At 52.6% G+C, this 20,659-nt stretch overlaps 1 protein-coding gene across 3 annotated transcripts in view; it reads left to right on the plus strand.

Moving 5' to 3' along the window:
- The window catches only part of PPP3CC (protein phosphatase 3 catalytic subunit gamma), a 36,182-nt gene extending 22,559 nt beyond the window's left edge, over positions 1-13,623 (plus strand). Inside the window, exons 5-14 of one of the 3 annotated variants that reach the window (XM_083880373.1) lie at positions 1,695-1,840; positions 2,545-2,684; positions 3,173-3,250; positions 3,445-3,539; positions 5,068-5,193; positions 6,122-6,199; positions 7,913-7,994; positions 8,990-9,087; positions 11,518-11,589; positions 13,070-13,623. In XM_083880373.1, coding sequence (XP_083736499.1) covers positions 1,695-1,840; positions 2,545-2,684; positions 3,173-3,250; positions 3,445-3,539; positions 5,068-5,193; positions 6,122-6,199; positions 7,913-7,994; positions 8,990-9,087; positions 11,518-11,589; positions 13,070-13,260 — 1,106 coding nt within the window. In that variant the 3' untranslated portion in view covers positions 13,261-13,623. The remainder of the gene's footprint in view (positions 1-1,694; positions 1,841-2,544; positions 2,685-3,172; positions 3,251-3,444; positions 3,540-5,067; positions 5,194-6,121; positions 6,200-7,912; positions 7,995-8,989; positions 9,088-11,517; positions 11,590-13,069) is intronic. The other 2 variants (XM_083880374.1, XM_083880375.1) reach the window with 2 other exon arrangements.
- The last annotated feature ends 7,036 nt before the right edge of the window (positions 13,624-20,659 follow it).

A 20,659-nucleotide genomic window follows, 5' to 3' on the forward strand; every position in this document is an offset into this window, starting at 1 on the left:
TCCATTTAAATGATACATTTTAAAATATTTTTTTTTTAAAAAAAAAGGTGTTGTGAGAAGGCGTGGGCTTCAATTTTTGTGCCTCTGAGTGGCATCAGAGCTGTAAAAACCTGTTGTCTTGTTTTCCTGCTCTTCTGCTTCCAACCCTGCTATAAAAAAATACCCCAAAACCCCAAATCTTTTAAAGTTCTGCTAAGCACCAAATGTGGCCTTTTTGGTTTCAAAGGCAGAGCGTGGATGGAAGAAATGAGAACACTTCTCCCCTGATGAGCCAGGCACACACATCCTTCCCCTCCCTGACTTCCAGGCCCAGCAAAAAACGTGTAATCAGTGCCAAAAGACTTCCAGCTCCAGATTGTGCAGCTGGGCTCAGTGATTGCAGTTGGGAACTGGGGATGGATTTGCTCCTCCCTGTTTGCGCTGGGGAGGATCATTTATTTCTCAGATCTTTTTTTTTTTTTTTTTTTCAGTTAAAAGATGGGTTTGTGCACAGCATTTGAATGTTTTTAAGGCAGTGATGAGGAAAGGTCAGGGAATGATGGGTTGATTCTAAATCAGTATTTTCACAAATACACAAGTGCAAAGTTTGATTCCAAGTCAGTATTTTCACAAATAGAGCGGTGTGAATTTTGACTCTAAATCAGTATTTTCACAAATGCACAGGTGTGAAGTTTGATTCCAAGTCAGTATTTTCAGGAATAGACAGGTGCAGAGTTTGACTCTAAATCAGTATTTTCACAAATACACAGGTGTGAAGTTTGATTCCAAGTCAATATTTTCACGAATGGACAGGGGCAGAGTTTGATTCCAAGTCAGTATTTTCAAGAATAGACAGGTGTGGAGTTTGATTCTAAATCAGTATTTTCACAAATACACAGGTTTAGACTTTGATTCTAGATCATTTTTTTTTCACAAATACACAGGTGTAGGGTTTGATTCCAAGTCAGTATTTTCAGGAATAGACAGGTGCAGAGTTTGATTCTAAGTCAGTATTTTCACAAATACACAAGTGCAAAGTTTGATTCCAAGTCAGTATTGTCACAAATGCACAGGTGTGAAGTTTGATTCCAAGTCGGTATTTTCAGGAATAGACAGGTGCAGAGTTTGATTCTAAGTCAGTATTTTCACAAATACACAGGTTTAGAGTTTGATTCTAGATCACTATTTTCACAAATACACAGGTGTGAAGTTTGAGTCTAAATCAGTATTTTCACAAATACAGAAGTGCAAAATTTGGTTCTAAATCTCTATTTTCACAAATACATGGGTGCAGAGTTGATTCTGGATCACTATTTTCACAAATACACAGGTGTGAAGTTTGATTCCAAGTCACTATTTTCAAAAATACACAGGTGTGAAGTTTGATTCCAAGTCGGTATTTTCAGGAATAGACAGGTGCAGAGTTTGATTCTAAATCAGTATTTTCAAAAATACACAGGTGTGAAGTTTGATTCCAAGTCAGTATTTTCAAGATAACACACGTTTAGAGTTTGATTCTAAACCAGTATTTTCACAAATACACAAGTGTGGGATTTGATTCTAAATCACTATTTTCACAAACACACAGGTGCAAAGTTTGATTTGCAGGCCATTTTCATTTCGAGCTCCCATATCTCCTTCAGGAACTGAAGTTCCTGGAGTTTATTGATCAGCACCTTATCCCATCAGAGCCTGACTGAATTCCTCCTCCCCAGGTCGAATCAAGTACTCGGAGCGAGTGTACGACGCGTGCATGGACACCTTTGACTGTCTTCCTCTTGCTGCCCTCCTCAACCAGCAATTCCTGTGTGTCCACGGGGGCCTGTCACCAGAAATTACGTGTCTAGATGACATTAGGAAAGTAAGTCGGCTCCAGGAACTTCTCCCTTCGCTCCCAGTTCTCTGTGGGGTTCACTCCCAGTTCCCCTGGGGTCCAATCCCAGTTCTGTGTGGGGTTCTCTCCCAGTTCCCCATGGGATTCACTCCCAGTTCTCTGTGGAATTCACTCCCAGTTCCCTGTGGGATTCACTCCCAGTTCCATGTGGGGTTCCCTCCCAGTTCCCTGTGGGGTTCAATCCCAGTTCTCTGTGGGGTTCACTCCCAGTTTTCTGTGGGGTTTACTCCCAGTTCCCCTGTGGGGTTCATTCCCAGTTCCCCTGTGGGGTTCACTCCCAATTCCCTGTAGGGTTCACTCCCAGTTCCATGTGGGGTTCTCTCCCAATTCCCTGTGGGGTTCACTCCCAGTTCCCTGTAGGGTTCACTCCCAGTTCCATGTGGGGTTCTCTCCCAGTTCTCTGTGGGTTTCACTCCCAGTTTTCTGTGGGGTTCACTCCCAGTTCCCTGTGGGGTTCACTCCCAGTTTTCTGTGGGGTTCACTCCCAGTTCCCTATGGGGTTCTCTCCCAGTTCTGTGTGGGGTTCTCTCCCAGTTCCCTGTGGGGTTCACTCCCAGTTCCCCATAGGGTTCACTCCCAGTTCCCCATAGGGTTCACTCCCGTGTGGATTTGGGGCTGGAAGGGTGGGGAATGCTGCCACAGCTCCTCCTGATGTTGTGTCCCCTCTCCAGTTAGACAGGTTTAAGGAGCCTCCAGCCTTCGGTCCGATGTGTGACCTGCTGTGGTCGGATCCCTCGGAGGATTACGGCAACGAGAAAACCCTGGAGCATTTTGCCCACAACACTGTCCGAGGCTGCTCCTATTTCTACAGGTGAGGGGTGTTTTAGGGGCCATTTCTCTGCCCTCACAGTAAAATCACTGCTCAGGCCACTCTGTGGGGGCTTTGCAGTGTAGCTGACATTCTCCTCACTTGGCTCTAATGCAAAATTCTTGTTTGTTTTTTTTTTTTTCTTCTCCTGTAATACTGAGCTGTCTTTGGGTAAGTTATTTTGCAGAATTGGAGTCTCAAACAGCAGAGATACTTCTTTGGACTGGCCCTGTGAGTGGTTTTCACCACCTGGATCTCTAGGAAATCATCTTTCCTTCCTAAAAAAGAAGGATTTGTGCTGACAGTCAACTTATAGGGAGGGTTTAACAGAACCCTTTGCAATTAATTTCTGAATGATAAAACATATTTTGGGGTGCTGGACAGAAAACTGGATATTTCCTGCAAGTGGCTGCTCCCTGAAACCAAGACCAGCGTGAACTCTGTGCTCTCCTTTGCTCCCTGCTGAGTTCTCCTCCCTTTTTGTTTTCCAGTTATCCTGCAGTGTGTGAATTTTTGCAGAACAATAGTTTGTTATCCGTAATCCGAGCTCACGAAGCCCAGGATGCTGGGTGAGTGCTGCAGCCCAGGGGCTGGGCAGGGTTTGGGCTGGGTTTGGCAGGGTTTGGGCAGGGTTTGGGCTGGGTTTGGCAGGGTTTGGGCTGGGTTTGGGCAGGGTTTGGGCTGGGTTTGGCAGGGTTTGGGCTGGGTTGGGCAGGGTTTAGGCTGGGCTGGGTCAGGTTTAACTCCTGCCCTTGTTTTGCAGGTACCGAATGTACAGGAAGAGCCAGACCACGGGCTTTCCCTCGTTAATCACAATCTTCTCTGCACCAAATTACTTAGATGTCTATAACAACAAGGGTAAGGCTAAGGCTCTGCTGCTCTTGTGAGGGGTCAGGAAATCCCTCTGCCACTCTGCCCTCCCCAAATCACAGGATAATTTAAGTTGGAAGAGTTCCAAAGCCATTGAGTCCAACCTGTGCCTGATGTCCACTAAGCGTCATATCCAGCCTTTCCTTGGTCACCTCCAGGGATGGGGATCCAAACCTCCCTGGATAGTTACAAGGCCTGAGCACCCTTTCCATGAGGAAATTCCTGCTGCTGTCCACCCTGAGCCTCCCTTGGCCCAGCCTGAGGCCGTTCCCTCTCCTCCTGTCCCTGTTCCCTGGGATAAGATCCCAAATCGCCCCCCGGCTGTCCCCTCCTGTCAGGGAGTTGTGCAGAGCCACAAGGTCCCCCCTGAGCCTCCTTTTCTCCAGGCTGAGCCCCTTTCCCAGCTCCCTCAGCCCCTCCTGGGGCTTTCCCAGCTCCCTCAGCCCCTCCTGGGGCTTTCCCAGCTCCCTCAGCCTCTCCTGCAGCTCCAGCCTCTTCCCCAGCTCTGTTCCCACCCCTGGATTCACTCCAGCCCCTCCATATCTCAATGAGAGGACCAGAACAAGACACAGCCCCAGTGCCCAGCACAGAAGGACAATCCCTGCCCTGCTCCAGCTGCCACCACACTGGTTTTGATACAAAAAATACACTATTTTTGATACAAAACCCTCTCCTCCAGCCGCATTCTTGTGCCTGGAATGAAAGAGAGCTTTGTGTGCTGAGCTTGAAGTGGTTGACTTAATGTGTTACTGTGGCAATTAACTGTGGAGTCATAAGGCCTGGAATAAAGCTTTCATTCCCAGCCACAGGACAACAGAGCCCTTTTTAAGGATGCTGCCATGCCACAGAAGCTGATAGTGTAGGAAAGCTTTCCACTTCCCTCTGCCCCCTAAACCATGGGGATCACGGTGGAATTTTCTCCAGCTGTGGGGTTTTTCACCCCTCAATTTGGATCTTGGCTCTGTTTGAGCTTCATTGTTCTAAGCTGAGAACCAACCTGAGTAAAACAACAAAAAAAATGGCTTAAACCTTCTCATGTTGGAGAGTTGCTAGCTTAGTTCTATATGAGTGTAACTGGGTTTTAATAATGAAGGTTTTTTAACAGTGGTAAAACTTCCAGAGTGAGCCAGGCTGGGAGAGCTGGGAATTAAAGAGGAAAAGGCTCCAGGGAGACTTTAAAAGCCTCTGCCAGAACCTAAAGGGGCTCCAGGAGAGCTGGAGAGGGACTTGGGACAAGGATTGGAGGGACAGGACACAGGGAATGGCTTCCCACTGCCAGAGGGCAGAGCTGGATGGGATTTTGGGAAGGAATTCCTGGCTGGGAGGGTGGGGAGGGGCTGGGAATTCCCAGAGAAGCTGTGGCTGCCCCTGGATCCCTGGAAGTGTCCAAGGCCAGGTTAAACAGGGCTTGGAGCAACCAGTGGAAGGTGTCCCTGGCTGATCTTTAAGATCCCTTCAAATCCAGCCCATCCCAGGATTCTGTGGACATTTATTCTCTTTCCCTTTTCTCCCCCAGCTGCTGTACTGAAATACGAAAACAACGTCATGAACATCAGGCAGTTCAACTGTTCCCCTCACCCCTACTGGCTTCCAAACTTCATGGATGTCTTCACATGGTCCTTGCCTTTCGTAGGGGAAAAGGGTAAGAGAGATTTGAGGTTCTGTTCCAAATTCCCAGTGGCTGCTCCTCATAATCCTGAGTGTCACAAACCTGTCCCACAGTGCTGGGAGAGTGTTGCAGCTGCAGGTAGCACAGGAGAGCAGTTCAGGCTCAAGGAGATCTGCATTATTGGGTTAAATTCTTGCAAAAACAGCTGTTGGTACCTGTTTGAAAGAGATTTTTCCTATAAAACCCTCCTGTCTTGCTCTTTCTGCATTGCTGGTGGAGCTGGTCTTGGGTGCTGTAGCCCCACCTTAGAATTTGGAGACATTTCTCTTGGTTTGCACCAGAGGAATTTTAAATTCCTGTTGGCTCCTGGCCCACCAAAGGGGAAGCATTCACTTCAATCCAAGGCTTATTTCTAAGGAACTTATTTCTTAGTTTTAAGGAAGGCGAGGCAGCTTAAAATATGACCAAGACTTTGCCTCAGCTTTTCACCAAAAGGATTTTTACCTCTCCTGATGAGCTCAAATTCCCCCCCAGTCTCTTATGTTCAGCTTCACCCTCACAACTTCCAAAGGGTCTTTTTGACTTTGAGGCACCAAAGGTCTAAAAACCCCCTCCCCAAATTTGGCCCTTCTCGGAGCCAGGTGGCCTTGACGTGGGTGAGGATGGGGAAGGAGGGGGGGACCTTGAGGGAGCTCAGGCTGTTCTGCAGGAATGTTGGCACCTCCTTCTCCACGTCTGGTTCCTCTGTGATGTGCTTGGCCTGCATCCACCTCCTTGGCAGAAGATGCAACGTGTGTCGTCTGCTCCGGCGCCGCTGCGGGTACCGGCAGCCTGCGCCTAAAAGTGTCTTCAGGCTCCCACTTACAGGGGACAGACGACCTTGAAATCCTTCCCCTCGTCCTCCAAAAATCCCTCTGCGTGCCCCGGGCCTCTCTGACCTGGCTGTCTGTGCCTCTTGCAGTCACCGAGATGCTCGTGAACATCCTCAACATCTGCTCCGACGACGAGCTGATCTCGGACGGCGACGAGACGTTGGAAGGTAAAATATCCCTGCTGGCACCTGAGAGCAGCTGGGGGAGAGGCTGGGGAAGGTTTTTGATGCCTGAGAAGCACTTGATTTATAGCTGGATGCCCAGCCAGGGTCTCCAGTTCCTTTTTGCCCAACTTTTGCAGTTTTGGGTAGGGAACATTATTATTTTTTTTTTCTTTTTCTCCTTTTCTGTTCAGTCACAGAGAAATTAAATGACATTCACTGCGACAGACACTTCTTGCCAGCTACTCTGGGAATGGTTTCCTGCTCCTTACACAGGCTGCTGTGTTATTTTTTCCCCCAATTCAAAAATTTCTGCACCAAAATATCCACCCAATCTTCTCATCTGTTGCAGTGAACTCCTCTGTAAAGTGGTTTCTCCTGTCAACCCCCTCCCCAAAAATGCTGGGTTTGGCCCTGGCTTTAAGCCATGCATGAAGGGGACAAATCAGTGGCTGAGCTGATGAGCAGGTTGGATTTTGGGGGGACTCAGGACCTGAGGAAACTGAGGGGGGCAGCAAGAAGTGGGGCCTGAGCTGCTTCGGCCCCAGGTGGAGACTCTAACCCGCTTCTCCCATTGCATTTCCGTTTTGCTTTTTGGTTTTTTTTTTTTGGTTGTTTTTTTTTTTTCTTTCCTCCCTCCCATGAAAATTAAATTTGTTTCTTCTATCTCTGTCTTCATCTACTTGTTTCTTGGTGTCTCCTCTCCCTGAAGATCACTACATTTCAAGCTATCCGAAAGGTACCCAGCTAGAATTTGCTACGAGCTTAATTATCACTGCCTGTGCCACCAGATCCTTGAAGTGGATTTCCAGAGCTGACTAGTGGGGCAGTCTCTTCATCCCCTTTCAGTTTTAACATAAAGCTCCATGTGTTTTTTAACCCTTCTGCGTTCCTCCAGGAACTTTTGAGAAACGGGGGTCACGTTTCTACCTGATTCTGAATGCAGCCACGTAGTGCATGGCTGAGCCATGGTGCATGTTAGCCCTGGGTTTGGCTTCCCTGTCCTCATGTGTACTGGGCCATGTGAGGAATCTCAGCTGAGAGGAGATGGATTTGTTCCCTCTTTTGACCTGAATTTTCCGTTTGGTTTCAGCTCCCTCCGTGCTTTATTTTTTATTTGTTTGTTTGTTTGTTTTTTCTCTCCCGTTGGGTCCGTAGAGCGGAAGGGGAGTTTCCCCCTTGTCCTGTTGTGTCCTTGTGGGGTCAGAGCAGAGCTGCCAGGCTCGGGCCAGCCCTTCCCTGTGCTCCTTTGATGCCAAAAGCTGCTGCTTTCGTGCCCCTGGGGGCGAGCACAGCGGTGCCCACCAGACCTCCTCTCCGTGCTCTGCCTTGCAAACCGTGTCCTCCATGGCTGAGTCATTTGTGTCACATCCCGTGCAGTGTGAGCCCACCCCGGTGAGCTGCCAGCCAGACCTCCCTCCCCATCCCCGAATCCGTGTCCTGTGGTGGTTCTACTCTCTTTAGCCCTCTCGAGTTCCGTGTGCCATCTCGTTGGTGTTGCCCTCCTCACCGCCATCCTGGTGCCATCCTGATGCCATCCTGATGCCACCATCATCCTTCCAGCACCGTTCTCTCTCCGGTGTAGCTGTGAATCTGTTAATAAAATAAACCAAAAACCATGATTTCTTTTCCTGGAGTCAGGCAGGTGCTTCATGCTGACGTTCCCCAGAGAGCAGGAAACCTCCAACGTGCTGCTCTTTGCTCTTTTCTCTCCCTAAGGTGGGACAACGGTGCGTAAGGAGATCATCAGGAATAAGATCAGAGCCATTGGGAAGATGGCACGAGTCTTCTCGGTCCTTCGGTGAGGATGGGCTGGGAACTGGGCTTGATTTGGGGACTGGGTGTAATTTGGGGGCTGGGCTTAATTTGGGGACTGGCCTTAAATTGGGAACTGAGTTTAATTTGGGGGCTGGGCTTAATTTGGGGACTGAGTTGAAATTGGGGACTGAATTTAATTTGGGGGCTGAGCCTAATTTGGGAACTGGGCATAAATTGGAGACTGGGCTTAATTTTGGGGACTAAGTGTAATTTGGGGGCTGGGCTTTGTTTGAAGACTGGGCTTAAATTGGGAACTGAGTTTAATTTGGGGATTGGGCTTAATTTGGGGACTGAATTTAATTTGGGGGCTGGGCTTAAATTGGGGACTGAGTTGAAACTGGGGACTGAGTTTAATTTGGGGACTAGGCTTAAATTGGGGACTGAGTGTAATTTGGAGACTGAGTTTAATTTGGGGACTGGGCTTAATTTGAGGCTGGGTGATGGAGGAAAAAAATCACCCAGGATTTTTTAAGGAAAAAAATGAGGTTAGGAAATTTTAGGTTAGGGGAAAAAGAAGGGAGAAACTTCATAAGACAGGTGGTTTTTCCTGATTTTTTTCAGGACACATTTGAAAGAAAGTTGTAGCCAGGTAGGGGTTTGATCTTTCCTCCCAAATAACAAGTGACAGATGGGAGGAAACGGCCTCAAGCTGCACCAGGGGAGGTTCAGGTTGGATATTATGGAAAATTTCTGCATGGAGGAGGTTGCCAAGTGTTAGAATGGGCTGTGGTGGAGGGGTTTGACAGATGTGAGGGGTTTAACAGGTGTGTGGATGTGGCACTAGGGGACACAGGCAGTGATGAACATGATGGTGTTGCTGGGTTGATGGTTGGACTTGGTGACCTTAGAAGTCTTTCCTATCTTTAATGACCCCCTGGCTCCATGATTCCCATGATCCATGACTCCCACCAGCCTTTCCTGGACCAGTACAACCAGTACAATCCTCAGTGTGTAACTGGTGCTGCTGTTTCCCTGCAGGGAGGAGAGTGAGAGCGTGCTGACCCTCAAAGGCCTGACCCCCACAGGTACCCTGCCCCTGGGAGTGCTCTCGGGGGGGAGGCAGACCCTGCAGACCGGTGAGTATCCCTGAGCCCCCTGCACTCCCCCTGCCCCAAAACCTCCTGGAGCAGCTCCCCCAGGCAGCCTGGAGGGTGCCAGGGGACCCCAGCCCGTGGAGAGGAAGGATTCCCAAAGCAGGAGGAAGCAGAGGTGTAGGTGGGGGATGTGGAGAGATGCCAGAGATGTCCCCGTGTACCCTCGAGGAAGAAAAACCCGCAAGCACCCTTTGCCTAAAACAGCATGTTTAGTGCTTAACTGTTTGTTTCTGCAACGAGTTTTTTCTATCCTTTATTTCCCTTCTAAACGCTGCATGGTGCACATCCTCTTGCCTCACCTCGCTGTGCTGCTGCTGTGTGACAGCCTCTGTGTGAATGTGACAGTGACACACGGCCTCTTGTGTGAATGTGACAGTGACACAGCTGCTTGTTTGTTCTTCGTTCTACCAAACCCCTCCCAATCTGCCCCCTCTGTCGACTCAACGAATCCCAAACGAGAGGAAACTTCAGCCAAAGGAACGAGGTTCCTCCAAGGCTGGATGGTTCAGAAAAAGTCTCAGGTTTTGAGGTAGTTGGGGAGGTTTCTTCCCAAATTTGCTGCCTCCCTCAGCAGCTCAGGACAGAGTGAAGGATCCGACCCTTCCCACTCACAGGGTGGGGAGGTTGGCTGGTGCTCAGGGAATGAGCTATCCCAGAGGGAATCCTGTAATCCAGAGTTTTAATCCTCCCCTGCCATCAGCCTCTGAAGCCTGGCACCTCCCCAGCTTCCCCCTTTCCCATGGGCACCGGGGATTTCCTGCAGCCCTCCCCGGGCTGGGGTTTGCCTAGATTAAATAGTTCACGAGTCAGAAACGTGGAAATATCGCTGCCTGCTCCAGGGGAGGATGCAGCATCACTCCCAAGCCTCATGGATTTCTCTGCCCACAGAGGAGGATGGATCTTTTTTCCCTTTTTTTATAGAAACAGTCACAGCCCCGTCGCCCCAGTTCTGGGAACGGAGCCTGAGTGGGAAGGTGGCTGTTGCAGCAGCTCTGTCCCTGTATCCCGACAGCACAGGGTCATGCTGTGACGTTCTCCAGCTCCTTCCCCTCTCAGGGGGTTCTCTGAGGGGTACCAGGGTTCTCCCCTACCCGAAAATAAGCCTCTCCCCAGGACAGAGCAAACAAGCTGGGCCTTTGCTGCTGCTTTACCCGCCTCGCCTGCAGGCTCCCCCCGCTCCCCTCTGCACCTCCCGGCTTCTCCTGCCCTCCTCACCCCCCTTTCCTTGTCCTTACCCCTTCTCCCACCCTCCTCTCCCTCTCCTGACCCCTTCTCCCATCCCCTTTTCCCCATCCTGACCCCTTTTCCCCATCCTCCCACCCTTCCCCGTTTCGCACGTCCCTTCACACTCCCGGTGAATTTCTGGGAGCCCCGTCTGCTGGGTGAGGAGGAGAGGGGGCTGCCCCCCTTTTGGGGTCCCTGTGCACCCCAAAAAAGGGAAACAGGGCTGCAGTGAGGGGGCCCCTGCCCTCCTGAGCCTCTCCCCAGCCTTTCAGAGCAGAGCTTGGCAAAAATCAACTGAATAAAGTCACGGAATGTGGGGCAGAGCTGTGCAACCACAGCTCCATCCTTCCTCCGTGGCCTCCCGAGGACCACGTGGCTTCTGCATTGTGTCCAATGCAAAAAAGCTGCTGTTTTGAGGCTAAAATCCAGGGAATCTGCTCAAGGGAAGGGCCTCCTCGCAGATGTTGAGGCAGGGCCTACCAAACCTTGGACGTTTCTGCAGCAGATTTAGGAAGGGGGACATTGCTCAGCTCTGTGGTGCCTTGTTGCCTGGTAACACTTTCAGGAGGTGGAGCTGAAGCCAAAGTGGATTTGGAACCTGATTTTCTGTTACAGCTCAAGGCACCGGGAGCAGAGCAGCCCCAGTACCTGCTGCTTGTCCTTCCCTGGAAAACAGGCTGCCCCTCTCCTTCCCACTGCTCCAAAACATCCCCTGGGATGTGAGGGATCCCTTCCCTCACGCAGGGAGGTGGTGGAGGGTGAATTCCACATAAATGATCATCTGAAGGTGGCCTGGAGCCACCCAGCTGGGAGCAGATCCACGGCTTAGCCCGAGGTTGTCCCTGTCCAGTGCACACAGCAGGGAGCCCTCACTCTCTGCTCCTCTGTCCTTCCATCAGATCAATCCAGAGGAAAGGAGACTCCCCCTGAGCCCTCGGGAGTCCTCTTCTACCCCTCCCTTCCTCTCCACCTCCTGTCACCTCTTTTCTCCCCTCTCACCACTCGTTTGGCACCACCACCGGGGCTGGGGGGCCGCGGGCTCTGCGTCGCAGCCGTGATGTCGGATCACTCACTGTCACTCTGTTTTTGTTTTTTTTTTTTCTTTTTTTTTTTTTTTTTCTGTTTGTTTTTTTTTTATTTTTTTTCCCTGTCTTCATTTTTGCATGCCACTGTTCTTCTGTATTGCAGCCACAGTAGAAGCGGTAGAGGCACGGGAAGGTATGGCTAGAACCCGGCGAGAGACTCAAATCATCTCCGTGTGTGCGTGCGCTCATTTTAAAGAGCTTTACCAGCCCTTAACGGAAGCTTTTTACTCTTGCATCACCAGAAGTGGGGGAGGACGAGGCCCTGCTGGGAAGGGAAAAAAAAAAATATATATATATATACCCACCCAGGGGTTTGGTTCAAGGCTGTTGCAGCTTGAACAGTTTATTCCTTCGTGGAACACGTTTGTTTGGAGTTGCCGGAGCGGTTCCCGCCTCCGGTGGCTCAAGACCTTGGGAGTTGAGGTCCTGCAATCTGCCAGCACCATCAAAACCCTTAGAAAACAGGATTTTGTGGTGCTGGTGTAATCCCTGCCTTCCCCACAGGTAGGCCAAGGTGGAGGGGCAATTCTCTCTGCCTGTAGAGTTTAGGGAATGACAGACCCGTGAGGATTTTTCCTCGATACCGAGCGGGGCCACGCAGCTCTACAGAGGCTTTGCTTACCAAAGGAAGTTGTTTGTAAGCCAGCCAAGTCCTTGTAAAAGATCTGGCACAGCCTCCTTTTCCTTAAATTCTCCGTAGCACAAAGGAGTTTCACATTTGGTCCGTGTCATCAGGGCGAGGGTGACGTGCTCGTCCCCGCGGTGATGGAACAGGGACATGAAATTCCTCAGTGGGATTCATCCCTCCCAAATCTGCCCGTGTGTCTCCTGGTCATGCAAGAATTTTGCCTTTGTGATCCAAGGACTAGCTGTTCCCTCTCCTGGTGTTGCAGTGTGTGGTTTGTGTCAAGAGTTCAGAGCCTTTTGGTGGTGTCTTTGTTCTGTCGTTCTGGGTTTTGCCTTTTTTTTTTTTTTTTTTTTTTAATTCCTTTTTAATTGTTATTTTTTTAGTGTCGTGTTTTTCAGCTTTGAAATTTTCCTGAGATTTCACTCTCTAGGGGACGGCAAGCACTTGTCTGGTTTATCAAGTCCCTCCTGTTCTATTAAAAGAGAAGAGAGGTTTGGGATATTGGGAGGAAATTTTTCCCTGTGAGGGTGGTGGGATTGAATTCCCAGAAAAGCTGTGGCTGCCCCATCCCTGGATGGGGAAAGTGGGAAGTTGAGGGGCGGGTTGAACCTGGCATAGTGAAACCCTGCCCTATGGATGATTTTAAATCTCCCAACCCAAACTATTCCATGAAAAGCTCTTGGGGAGCAGAGCAAATCCTAAGCCTCTCTCAAAAAAAAAAAAACAAAACAAAAAAAAAAAAACAACACAAAAAAAACCAACCCAAAAAAACTCTTAATCCTACTCTCAGGTAACAAAACAAACCCTAAACTTTGCCAAAGTTTAAACAAAGACAACCCCAAAAAAAAAAAAAAAACCAAAAGAATCCCCAAATCCAGACAGGTGCTTCCCGTCCCCACCACTCGTTTCCCCCGTTGGTGTCTGGCGTGTGCTGGAGGGCTCCTCCGGGGGGGGATTAAAAAAAACCAATAAAAAATAAATCCACCCCTGACAACCTCTCCTTGTGCTCCCTTTTCCTTTTCCCCAGCCATCCGAGGGTTCTCCCCTCAGCACAAGATCCGCAGCTTCGAGGAGGCGCGGGGGCTGGACCGCATCAACGAGCGGATGCCGCCGCGCAAGGATTCGCTGCACTCGGACGGCCCCGTCAACCTGGTGACCTCCAATTCTGCCGACAAGAACGGCACCACCACCACCACCACGGGGAAGAAACCCCAGTAATGTCCCTCCCAGCGCTGCCAGAGGATCCAAAACTTAATGAATTTTATTTATTTATTATTATTATTATTATTAATTATTATTATTATTATGATCGGGGGTTGGGGGTGGGGGAATGGGGAGAAAAAAAAATGAGTTTCACCCAGAGGTAACGTCCATAAAATCCAGCCCCGTGTCCTGTTCTGTGAGAAAAGCGACCATTTTGTAATTTGTTTGGGGTTTTTTTGGTTTGTTTTTTTTTTAATTTATGTTCGATATGTATAAAAATGTCCTTTTTTTTTTTCCCCTTTTTTTTTTCCCTTTTTTTTTCCCCTTTTTTTTTTTTTCTTTTTTTTTTTTTTTTTTTTTTTTTTTTAAATTTAGAAACCAATCCAACTGCCTAGTGCGTCCCGGGAATGTTGTGTGCTTGTCCAGCTCTTGCCTTCCCTGAGAGGCCAAAAACCTCTGCTGGGGAGGGTTGGATTAAAAAAAAAAAAAAAAAAAAAAAATCAGTCAAACCAGGCAACTTGGGTCGTTGGCTTTGGGCACAATTTGGAATCAGCCTGAGCTTTCCAAAGCAGGTCCTTCCCTTCAGGATACGGTTGGGTTGGTTTTCCTTTTCACACCAGATTTCTGGTTTTCTTCAGTTTTCTTCCCGGATTTTTCCTGTTGTTTTCTTCCACCTCTTGCCTACCTGCAGCTGCTGCTTTAGCAACCAATTCCCTGGAAGGGAATTGCTGGGATTCATCCCTCTTTTCCAGGGTGACAGCCAGGGGTAGCTCCAAAGGGCTCCAGGGTTGGTAACACCAATCACAGCACCTTTTCCTCCAGGAATTCACCTTTTTATCCCAGAGGAGTCCCGAAGGAAAACAGGGAGAAGGTGGGGGAAGTGCTGTCCTTTCTTGTGGCTCTTCCTCTTGGAGCAGCCAGTTTGTGCAGCAGAATTCCCTTGGGAATCCCTGTGATTCAGAGCAGAGGAATTATCTCTGCTGCCTGATGATCCTTGGGAAAGCTGCAGCGCCTGGATTTTAAAGGAAAAGGGGGTGATTTATACCCACCACCACCACAGGCTGCCCAGCCCACGGCACATTATTCCCTGTTCCCAGCTCTGCCATCAGCCCTCGCTGAGCAGTTTGGGGTGTGTCCCCCCAGTGTCACCTCCCTGTCCCCCAGCAGGGTCCTCCACCCTCTCTGTGTGTGTGACTTTGGGCATCACCCACCCCTGGCTGTTCCAGAGGAGCCACGGGCAGCTCAGCCTTCCCCAGCAGCTGGAGCTGATAAAAGTTTGGGATGAGATGGGAGGCGGCACTGCTGGTTTTGGGAGATTTGGCTCAGTGCTGGTGACAAGGCAGCCCCACAATTGGGAAACAGGGAGGGCTTAGAACCGAGTGGATCTGGCAGGAATTTTGGCTGGGTGTTCTGGACAGGGATCCTGGGGACAATCCCGGGTGTTGTCAGGGGTTTGGAGTGGGAGCTGAGCATTCTGTGCCTCTGAGGGTTCTTCACTTAAATCTGGGAGTGCTGGGGAAGGGATTTGTGAGATTCCCTTTGGTCACTTCCCGTGTCCATTGCCTGGAGCCGAGGCAGCAGCTCCTGGAGCATCCCCCACCTCCAGCTTTCCCTTTTCCCCCTTTCCCCCGAGCTCTCCCAGGCAGGGCTGAGCCTCCCCCGGGGGATCTTTGCCAAGGCTTTCCCTGGATCTTTCCCTCGGCCCTTCCAGCGCCAGAGGGAAAAACAGCAACTTCCCAGGAAGCTTTGAGATTGTCTTAGGATCACACGTCACCTAATCCCAACGGGGCTCTTTAGGATTCTGTGAGCAGACCGCTGGGTTTCCACACTTTTCAGTCACTTGCCTCCACTTTCCCCTTCTTCTTTTTTTTTTTTTTTTTTTCTTTTTTTTTTTTTTTTTCTTTTTTTTTTTTTCTTGGGTTTTGTTTTGTTTTTTTCCTTTGATCCCTATTTTTAACACACCCACCGCTTTGCTAAAAAAGCGCGAGATGTTTTTTCGGAGCGAGCTTCTCTTTTTCCTCCCTCCCCCCCCCCCCTAATCCGAGGAGTGGGGCCAAAAAAAAATTGCCTTTTGTCTGTGAGTATTTCTTTGTCCTTTCAGGGCCTCCTGTGAGCGCGGTGAGCCCGTTGTGGTGGTACCCGGGAGCACAGAGCCGTGCCCGGGGCTGCCCGTGCATGTTCGGGCGTGTTGTGCTGACCCAGGCTGGGATCTCACCCAAGCGAGCCAGGTTTTAGTCGGGATATTTGGGATGGGAATTGCGGGACCCCCCCCTACACCCCGAGCCTGGCATTCCCCCCACCCCACCGTGTTCCCAGCGTGGGAAGGGTCAGCAGGGCCCGGCCCATCGCAGAGGGGGATTTGCTTTGCTGGCAGTTTGTTCCCCCCTCCACCCTCTTCTCCTGCTTTGGCATCACCACTTCCTCCTCCCCAAAATCCTTTTGGGACCTTGTGCTTTGTGTTTTTGGGGGCTCAGATCCAACCCCCTAATCCTTGGGGCTGGTGGAGCTGCAGCTTCCCTGGAAAAGGGCTGGGTGTTGGTTGTCCTGGGCCTGGAGATGGTGACCAAGGGTGGGGTTTTTATCCTCCCTTATCCCTGGGGCTGGTGGAGCTGCACCTTCCCAGTGTCCCAGCCCTGGAGATGGTGGCCAAGGGCTCGATGTTGGTTGTCCTGGCCCTGGAGAAGGTGGCCAAGGGTGGGATTTTTGTCCCTCATCTCTGGGGCTGGTGGAGCTGCACCTTCCCAGTGTCCCCAGCCCTGGAGATGGTGGCCATGGGCTCGATGTTGGTCGCCCCAGCCCCAAAGGTGGTGGCCAAGGGCTGGATGTTGGTTGCCCTGGCCCTGGAGAAGGTGGCCAAGGGTGGAGTTTTTGTCCTCCCTTATCCCTGGGGCTGGTGGAGCTGCACCTTCCCAGTGTCCCAGCCCTGGAGATGGTGGCCATGGGCTGGATGTTGGTTGCCCCAGCCCCAGAGGTGGTGGCCAAGGAATGGATGTTGGTTGCCCCAGCCCCAGAGATGGTGGCCCAGGGCTGGATGTTGGTTGCCCCAGCCCCAGAGGTGGTGGCCCAGGGCTGGATGTTGGTTGCCCCAGCCCCAGAGGTGGTGGCCCAGGGCTGGATGTTGGTTGCCCCAGTGTCCCTGTGACACGGGCACAGGTAGATGTCACACTGCCAGGTCCCTTCTTCTTCCCTTTAAAGCAGTTCCCGAGGGGGTGAGGAGCAGCGATGGGGCTCTGGGTGCTAATTACCCCCTCAATTAACACCCCTTTCTCCAAGCTGGGCTTCCCCTGCCACATCCCCGAGCTGAGATCCCCCCTCCCCTGTTTTGGGGACAACCTCGGAGCAGAACTCCCTGCCCCGATATCCCCACCACGACAAACCAAAAAAAAAACCAATCCAGAAACACCCCCCAAAATCCCCATTTTTCCTCCTTTTTCCCCCCAAACAACTCCAGCACCTCGGAGCTGGGCTTGTCTCTGTCCCCTCATCTCCCGCCCATCCCTTCCCCTCCCCGGCTGCCACCTGGAGCTTGGACACCCGGGATTGTGGGGAGCCCCCCAAAATCCAGGGAAAAGCCCCCACCTCCCCGCAGCCTGGGTTTTTTTGCATGTTCTAGCAAAGGTGCATGTCCAAGGAGGGGAGTCGGCAATGGGGCGGGTGGTGGGTTGAGTTCAAGCTTCAATTTTCATTTTTTTTTGGGCTTGGGAGAACCCCTCTGGCTGCCTCTGGCACAGATCTCACCCGGCCAGGGATGCAGATCCCACCAAACCTCGGCCAGGGAGGACCTGAAGCCCTCCAGGGGTGCAGTGATGGTGATTTTAGGGTTCTCAATGCTGAAGGATCATACGCCCGTTGCCTGGAGACTGCCTCCTTTTTTAATTAATTTTTACTTTTATTTCTTGCTCTTTTTTTTTCTTTCTTTTTTCCTTTTTTTTTTTTTTTTTTTTTTTTTTTTTAGTTCTGTTGAAAGGAGAAAAAAAACATGGTGAAAAATGTTATTTATTGGCAGAAATTATTTAATATAATTTCTTCTTTTTTTTTTTTTTTTTTTTTTTGTGAAACAAGGAATGAATTTGTTAGAACTGTCTCGATGTAAATCGGAGTCATCTTTAAGGAGGAAAAAAAAAAAAAAGAAAAAAAAAAGTTAAAAATTGACACAGTCACTGGTCTCTACTGTGGTTTTTTGGGGAAGTGAAGGGAGTTCCTGTGATACCAGAAGGGAGGATTTTGGGGGTTTAGAGCCTCTCAAAGGCTGGGGCAGCCCTTGGCACGTCGGCACACATGGAGTGGCATCTCCTGCCTGGGTTTGGAGAGCTCTCAGCTCCTGCTCCTCGTCCTTCCTGGGTAAATAACGCGGTGCCAGCAGGGACAGGGCGGGATGTGCCAGCTCTTGTTCCACCCCACTCCTGCCTTGTCCCTTTTGGGTTTGTTCCCTCCACACAGAGAATTCAGGGAGCAGCTCTGGGGTTGAGATCCATCTGTGGGTCACAGGCTGGATCCTGCCCTGGGATCAATCCTCCTCCTGCAGCAGCAGCTCCCTCATTCCTGGGAAGCTGCTGTGGCTCCCTCCTCTGCCTCCCACACCTGGGATCAGGGCTGGGATCAGGCTGGGATCAGGACTGGGATCAGGGCTGGGATCAGGCAGGGATCAGGGCTGGGATCAATCCCCTCTTCCCAAATAACGCAGTGCCAGCAGGGACAGGGCGGGATGTGCCAGCTCTTGTTCCACCCCACTCCTGCCTTGTCCCTTTTGGGGTTGTTCCCTCCACAGGGAGAAAATTGAGGGAGCAGCTCTGAGGTTGGGATCCATCTGTGGGTCACAGGCTGGATCCTGCCCTGGGATCAATCCTCCTCCTGCATCAGCAGCTCCCTCATTCCTGGGAAGCTGCTGTGGCTCCCTCCTCTGCCTCCCACACCTGGGATCAGGGCTGGGATCAGGGCTGGGATCAGGCAGGGATCAGGGCTGGGATCAGGGCTGGGATCAGGGCTGGGATCAGGCAGGGATCAGGGCTGGGATCAGGGCTGGGATCAGGACTGGGATCAGGCTGGGATCAGGGCCGGGATCAGGGCTGGGATCAGGCTGGGATCAGGGCTGGGATCAGGGCTGGGATCAGGGCTGGGATCAGGGCTGGGATCAGGACTGAGATCAATCCCCTTTTCCCAAGTGGCAGCTGAATATTCCGGATGAGGATTCCAGGGCGTTATCCCGGTCACAGCAGCTTTTCCTTTGGGAATTCCCGGTCCCTCCTCGAGCTCGGCTCACCATGTGCTGCTCCCTGTTTCCCACCTGCTCCTCCCAGCAGCATTCCCGCTCCGGATGCATCCAGGGTGTGCCTGGAGCAGGACACTCCGGCTCTCCCACCCTTTTCCTGGGTGTTCCCATCAAAATTAGGAAACCCCCCGACCCCCAGCACCGCCCCCAGACCCCTCACTCGGCATTTGGGGGCTCCCAGCACATCCCCGCCCATGGGGAGCATCCCCTGGAGCATCCCTGGGGCCGGCCGCGCGTTCCCGGCTGGCATCGCCGCGCTGAGCAAACAGGAAACACTCGCCCTTTGTTAATCCCGGCCTGGGCTGCGCGTTAAATATTTATCTGTGAGCGGAGGCTGGTGCTGGGAGCCGTGGGGAGGGAGGGAGGGAGGGAGGGAGGGAGCGAGGCAGGGCCGGCGGCGGAGGCTCCTCGCCGGGCACACGGGGACCAGGAGGTGAGAACAGGAGGGGGTTTGGGTAGGGGGGTTTGGCACCCCCAGGGGGGCTCTGATGGAGGGGGGCTGCTCCTCCCATCGCCAGCGGGTGCTGCCACCTCGCCAGGTGTCACTTGGTGGGCTGGAGGGGACCTGGAGGGCACTTGGAGGGGACTTGGAGGGGATGGTCACCCCCCGGCAGCGGGGATGGGGTCAGGGGTGTTCCCGGGATGGGGTCAGGGGTGTCCCCTCGCTGTGTTTAACCCTCCCCAGCCCTGCTGTCACCCCTGCACTTGTCACCGCGGGATTTTCCAGCAGGATCAGCCCCTGCCTGTCCCCGGGCTGTGACCTCGCCACGGTGTCCCCAGCTGGCACCAGGAGCCGCCTCATTGCCACGGCTTTGGGGTGGGAGCTGCGGCCCTCGGGGGGGGAGAACACCCGACCCTGTCCCCTGTGTCCCCGGTGTCCCCGGTGTCCCCTGTGTGTGTCCCCGGTGTCCCCCATCGCAGCCGGACAGGGCTCCTGCCATCCCCCCCCGGTCCCCAGCAGCAGCAGCAGGAGGGGGCGGTGGCCCGGAGGGGACCGAGGGGTGGCAGCGAAGCCACCATCCCCTCCGGGAACTCACGTGGGAGCTCACGGGATGAGGAAGGGCTGGGGCAGCCCCGCTTTGGGGGTGTCAGCACTTTAGGGGAGCGGGAAGCGGCCGGAGGGTGAGCGGGGGGGGCGGGCGGTGCCCGAGGGGGGACAGGGGGGGTTCCATGGGGGATCCTGCCCGGATTCCTCAGGGGTGGGCGGATGGAGGGGGTGGAGGGGGTGGAGGGGTGCAGGGGGATGGGGGGGCTCTGCTCTGACTGACGCCAGAACCCGGCGGGGCAGAGGAGCACAGACCCCACTCCCCACTTGGGTCCTCACCTCTCAGCATTTCCCTCCTCATCCTCTTCTAACACCCCCCACCCCCCAAAAAAATCCGTTTCTCCATCGGATGGGAACCGGTGACATTGAAGGGGGAGAGGTGGGACACGGAGGGTCTTACATGGGGGTCCCCAGTGCCCGTATCCCTGCGGGATGGAGGGATTGACGGGATGGAGGGGATGGAGGGATGAAGGGATTGAAGGGATGGAGGGGATGGAGGGATGGAGGGGATGGAGGGAATGGAGGGATGGAGGGATGGAGGGAATGGAGGGATGGAGGGGATTCAGGGGATGGAGGGATGGAGGGGATGGAGGGATGGAGGGAATGGAGGGGATGGAGGGGATTCAGGGGATGGAGGGATGGAGGGGATTGAAGTGATGGAGGGATGGAGGGATGGAGGGGATTCAGGGGATGGAGGGGATGAAGGATCACCCTTAGGAAGGCGGGCAGCAGTGGGGAGGGGGGCTCTGCTCTCCCCGCGCCCCATCCCCTGTGGCTCTCAGACACCCACAGGAGCGCAGACCCCCCTCCCCAGCCCTTCCCTCCCCATCCTTTCCCTGGACCCCCCCGAGCCCCGTCTCCGTGGCCGCGGGGGGCGGCGGCGCCGGGCTGGCCCCGTTTCGTCAGCGGGGCCGGGAGGGCCGGGGACGCGTGCGCGGGGCGTGGGATGAGTTCAGCCCCTTTGGCTCCTTTCCCTGGATCCCATCCCTGGAAATGTCACTGGAAACTCTGAATGGGCCGGCCCAGCTCCAGAGCGGGGAGCGCTGGGGGGGGACACAGCGCACCCCGGGGTGGGGGGACCCAACTCCGGGGAGTTCAGC

The sequence above is a fragment of the Zosterops lateralis genome (assembly GCF_965231275.1).
Source record: "Zosterops lateralis genome assembly, chromosome: 30".
NCBI classification, from domain to species: Eukaryota; Metazoa; Chordata; class Aves; order Passeriformes; family Zosteropidae; genus Zosterops; species Zosterops lateralis.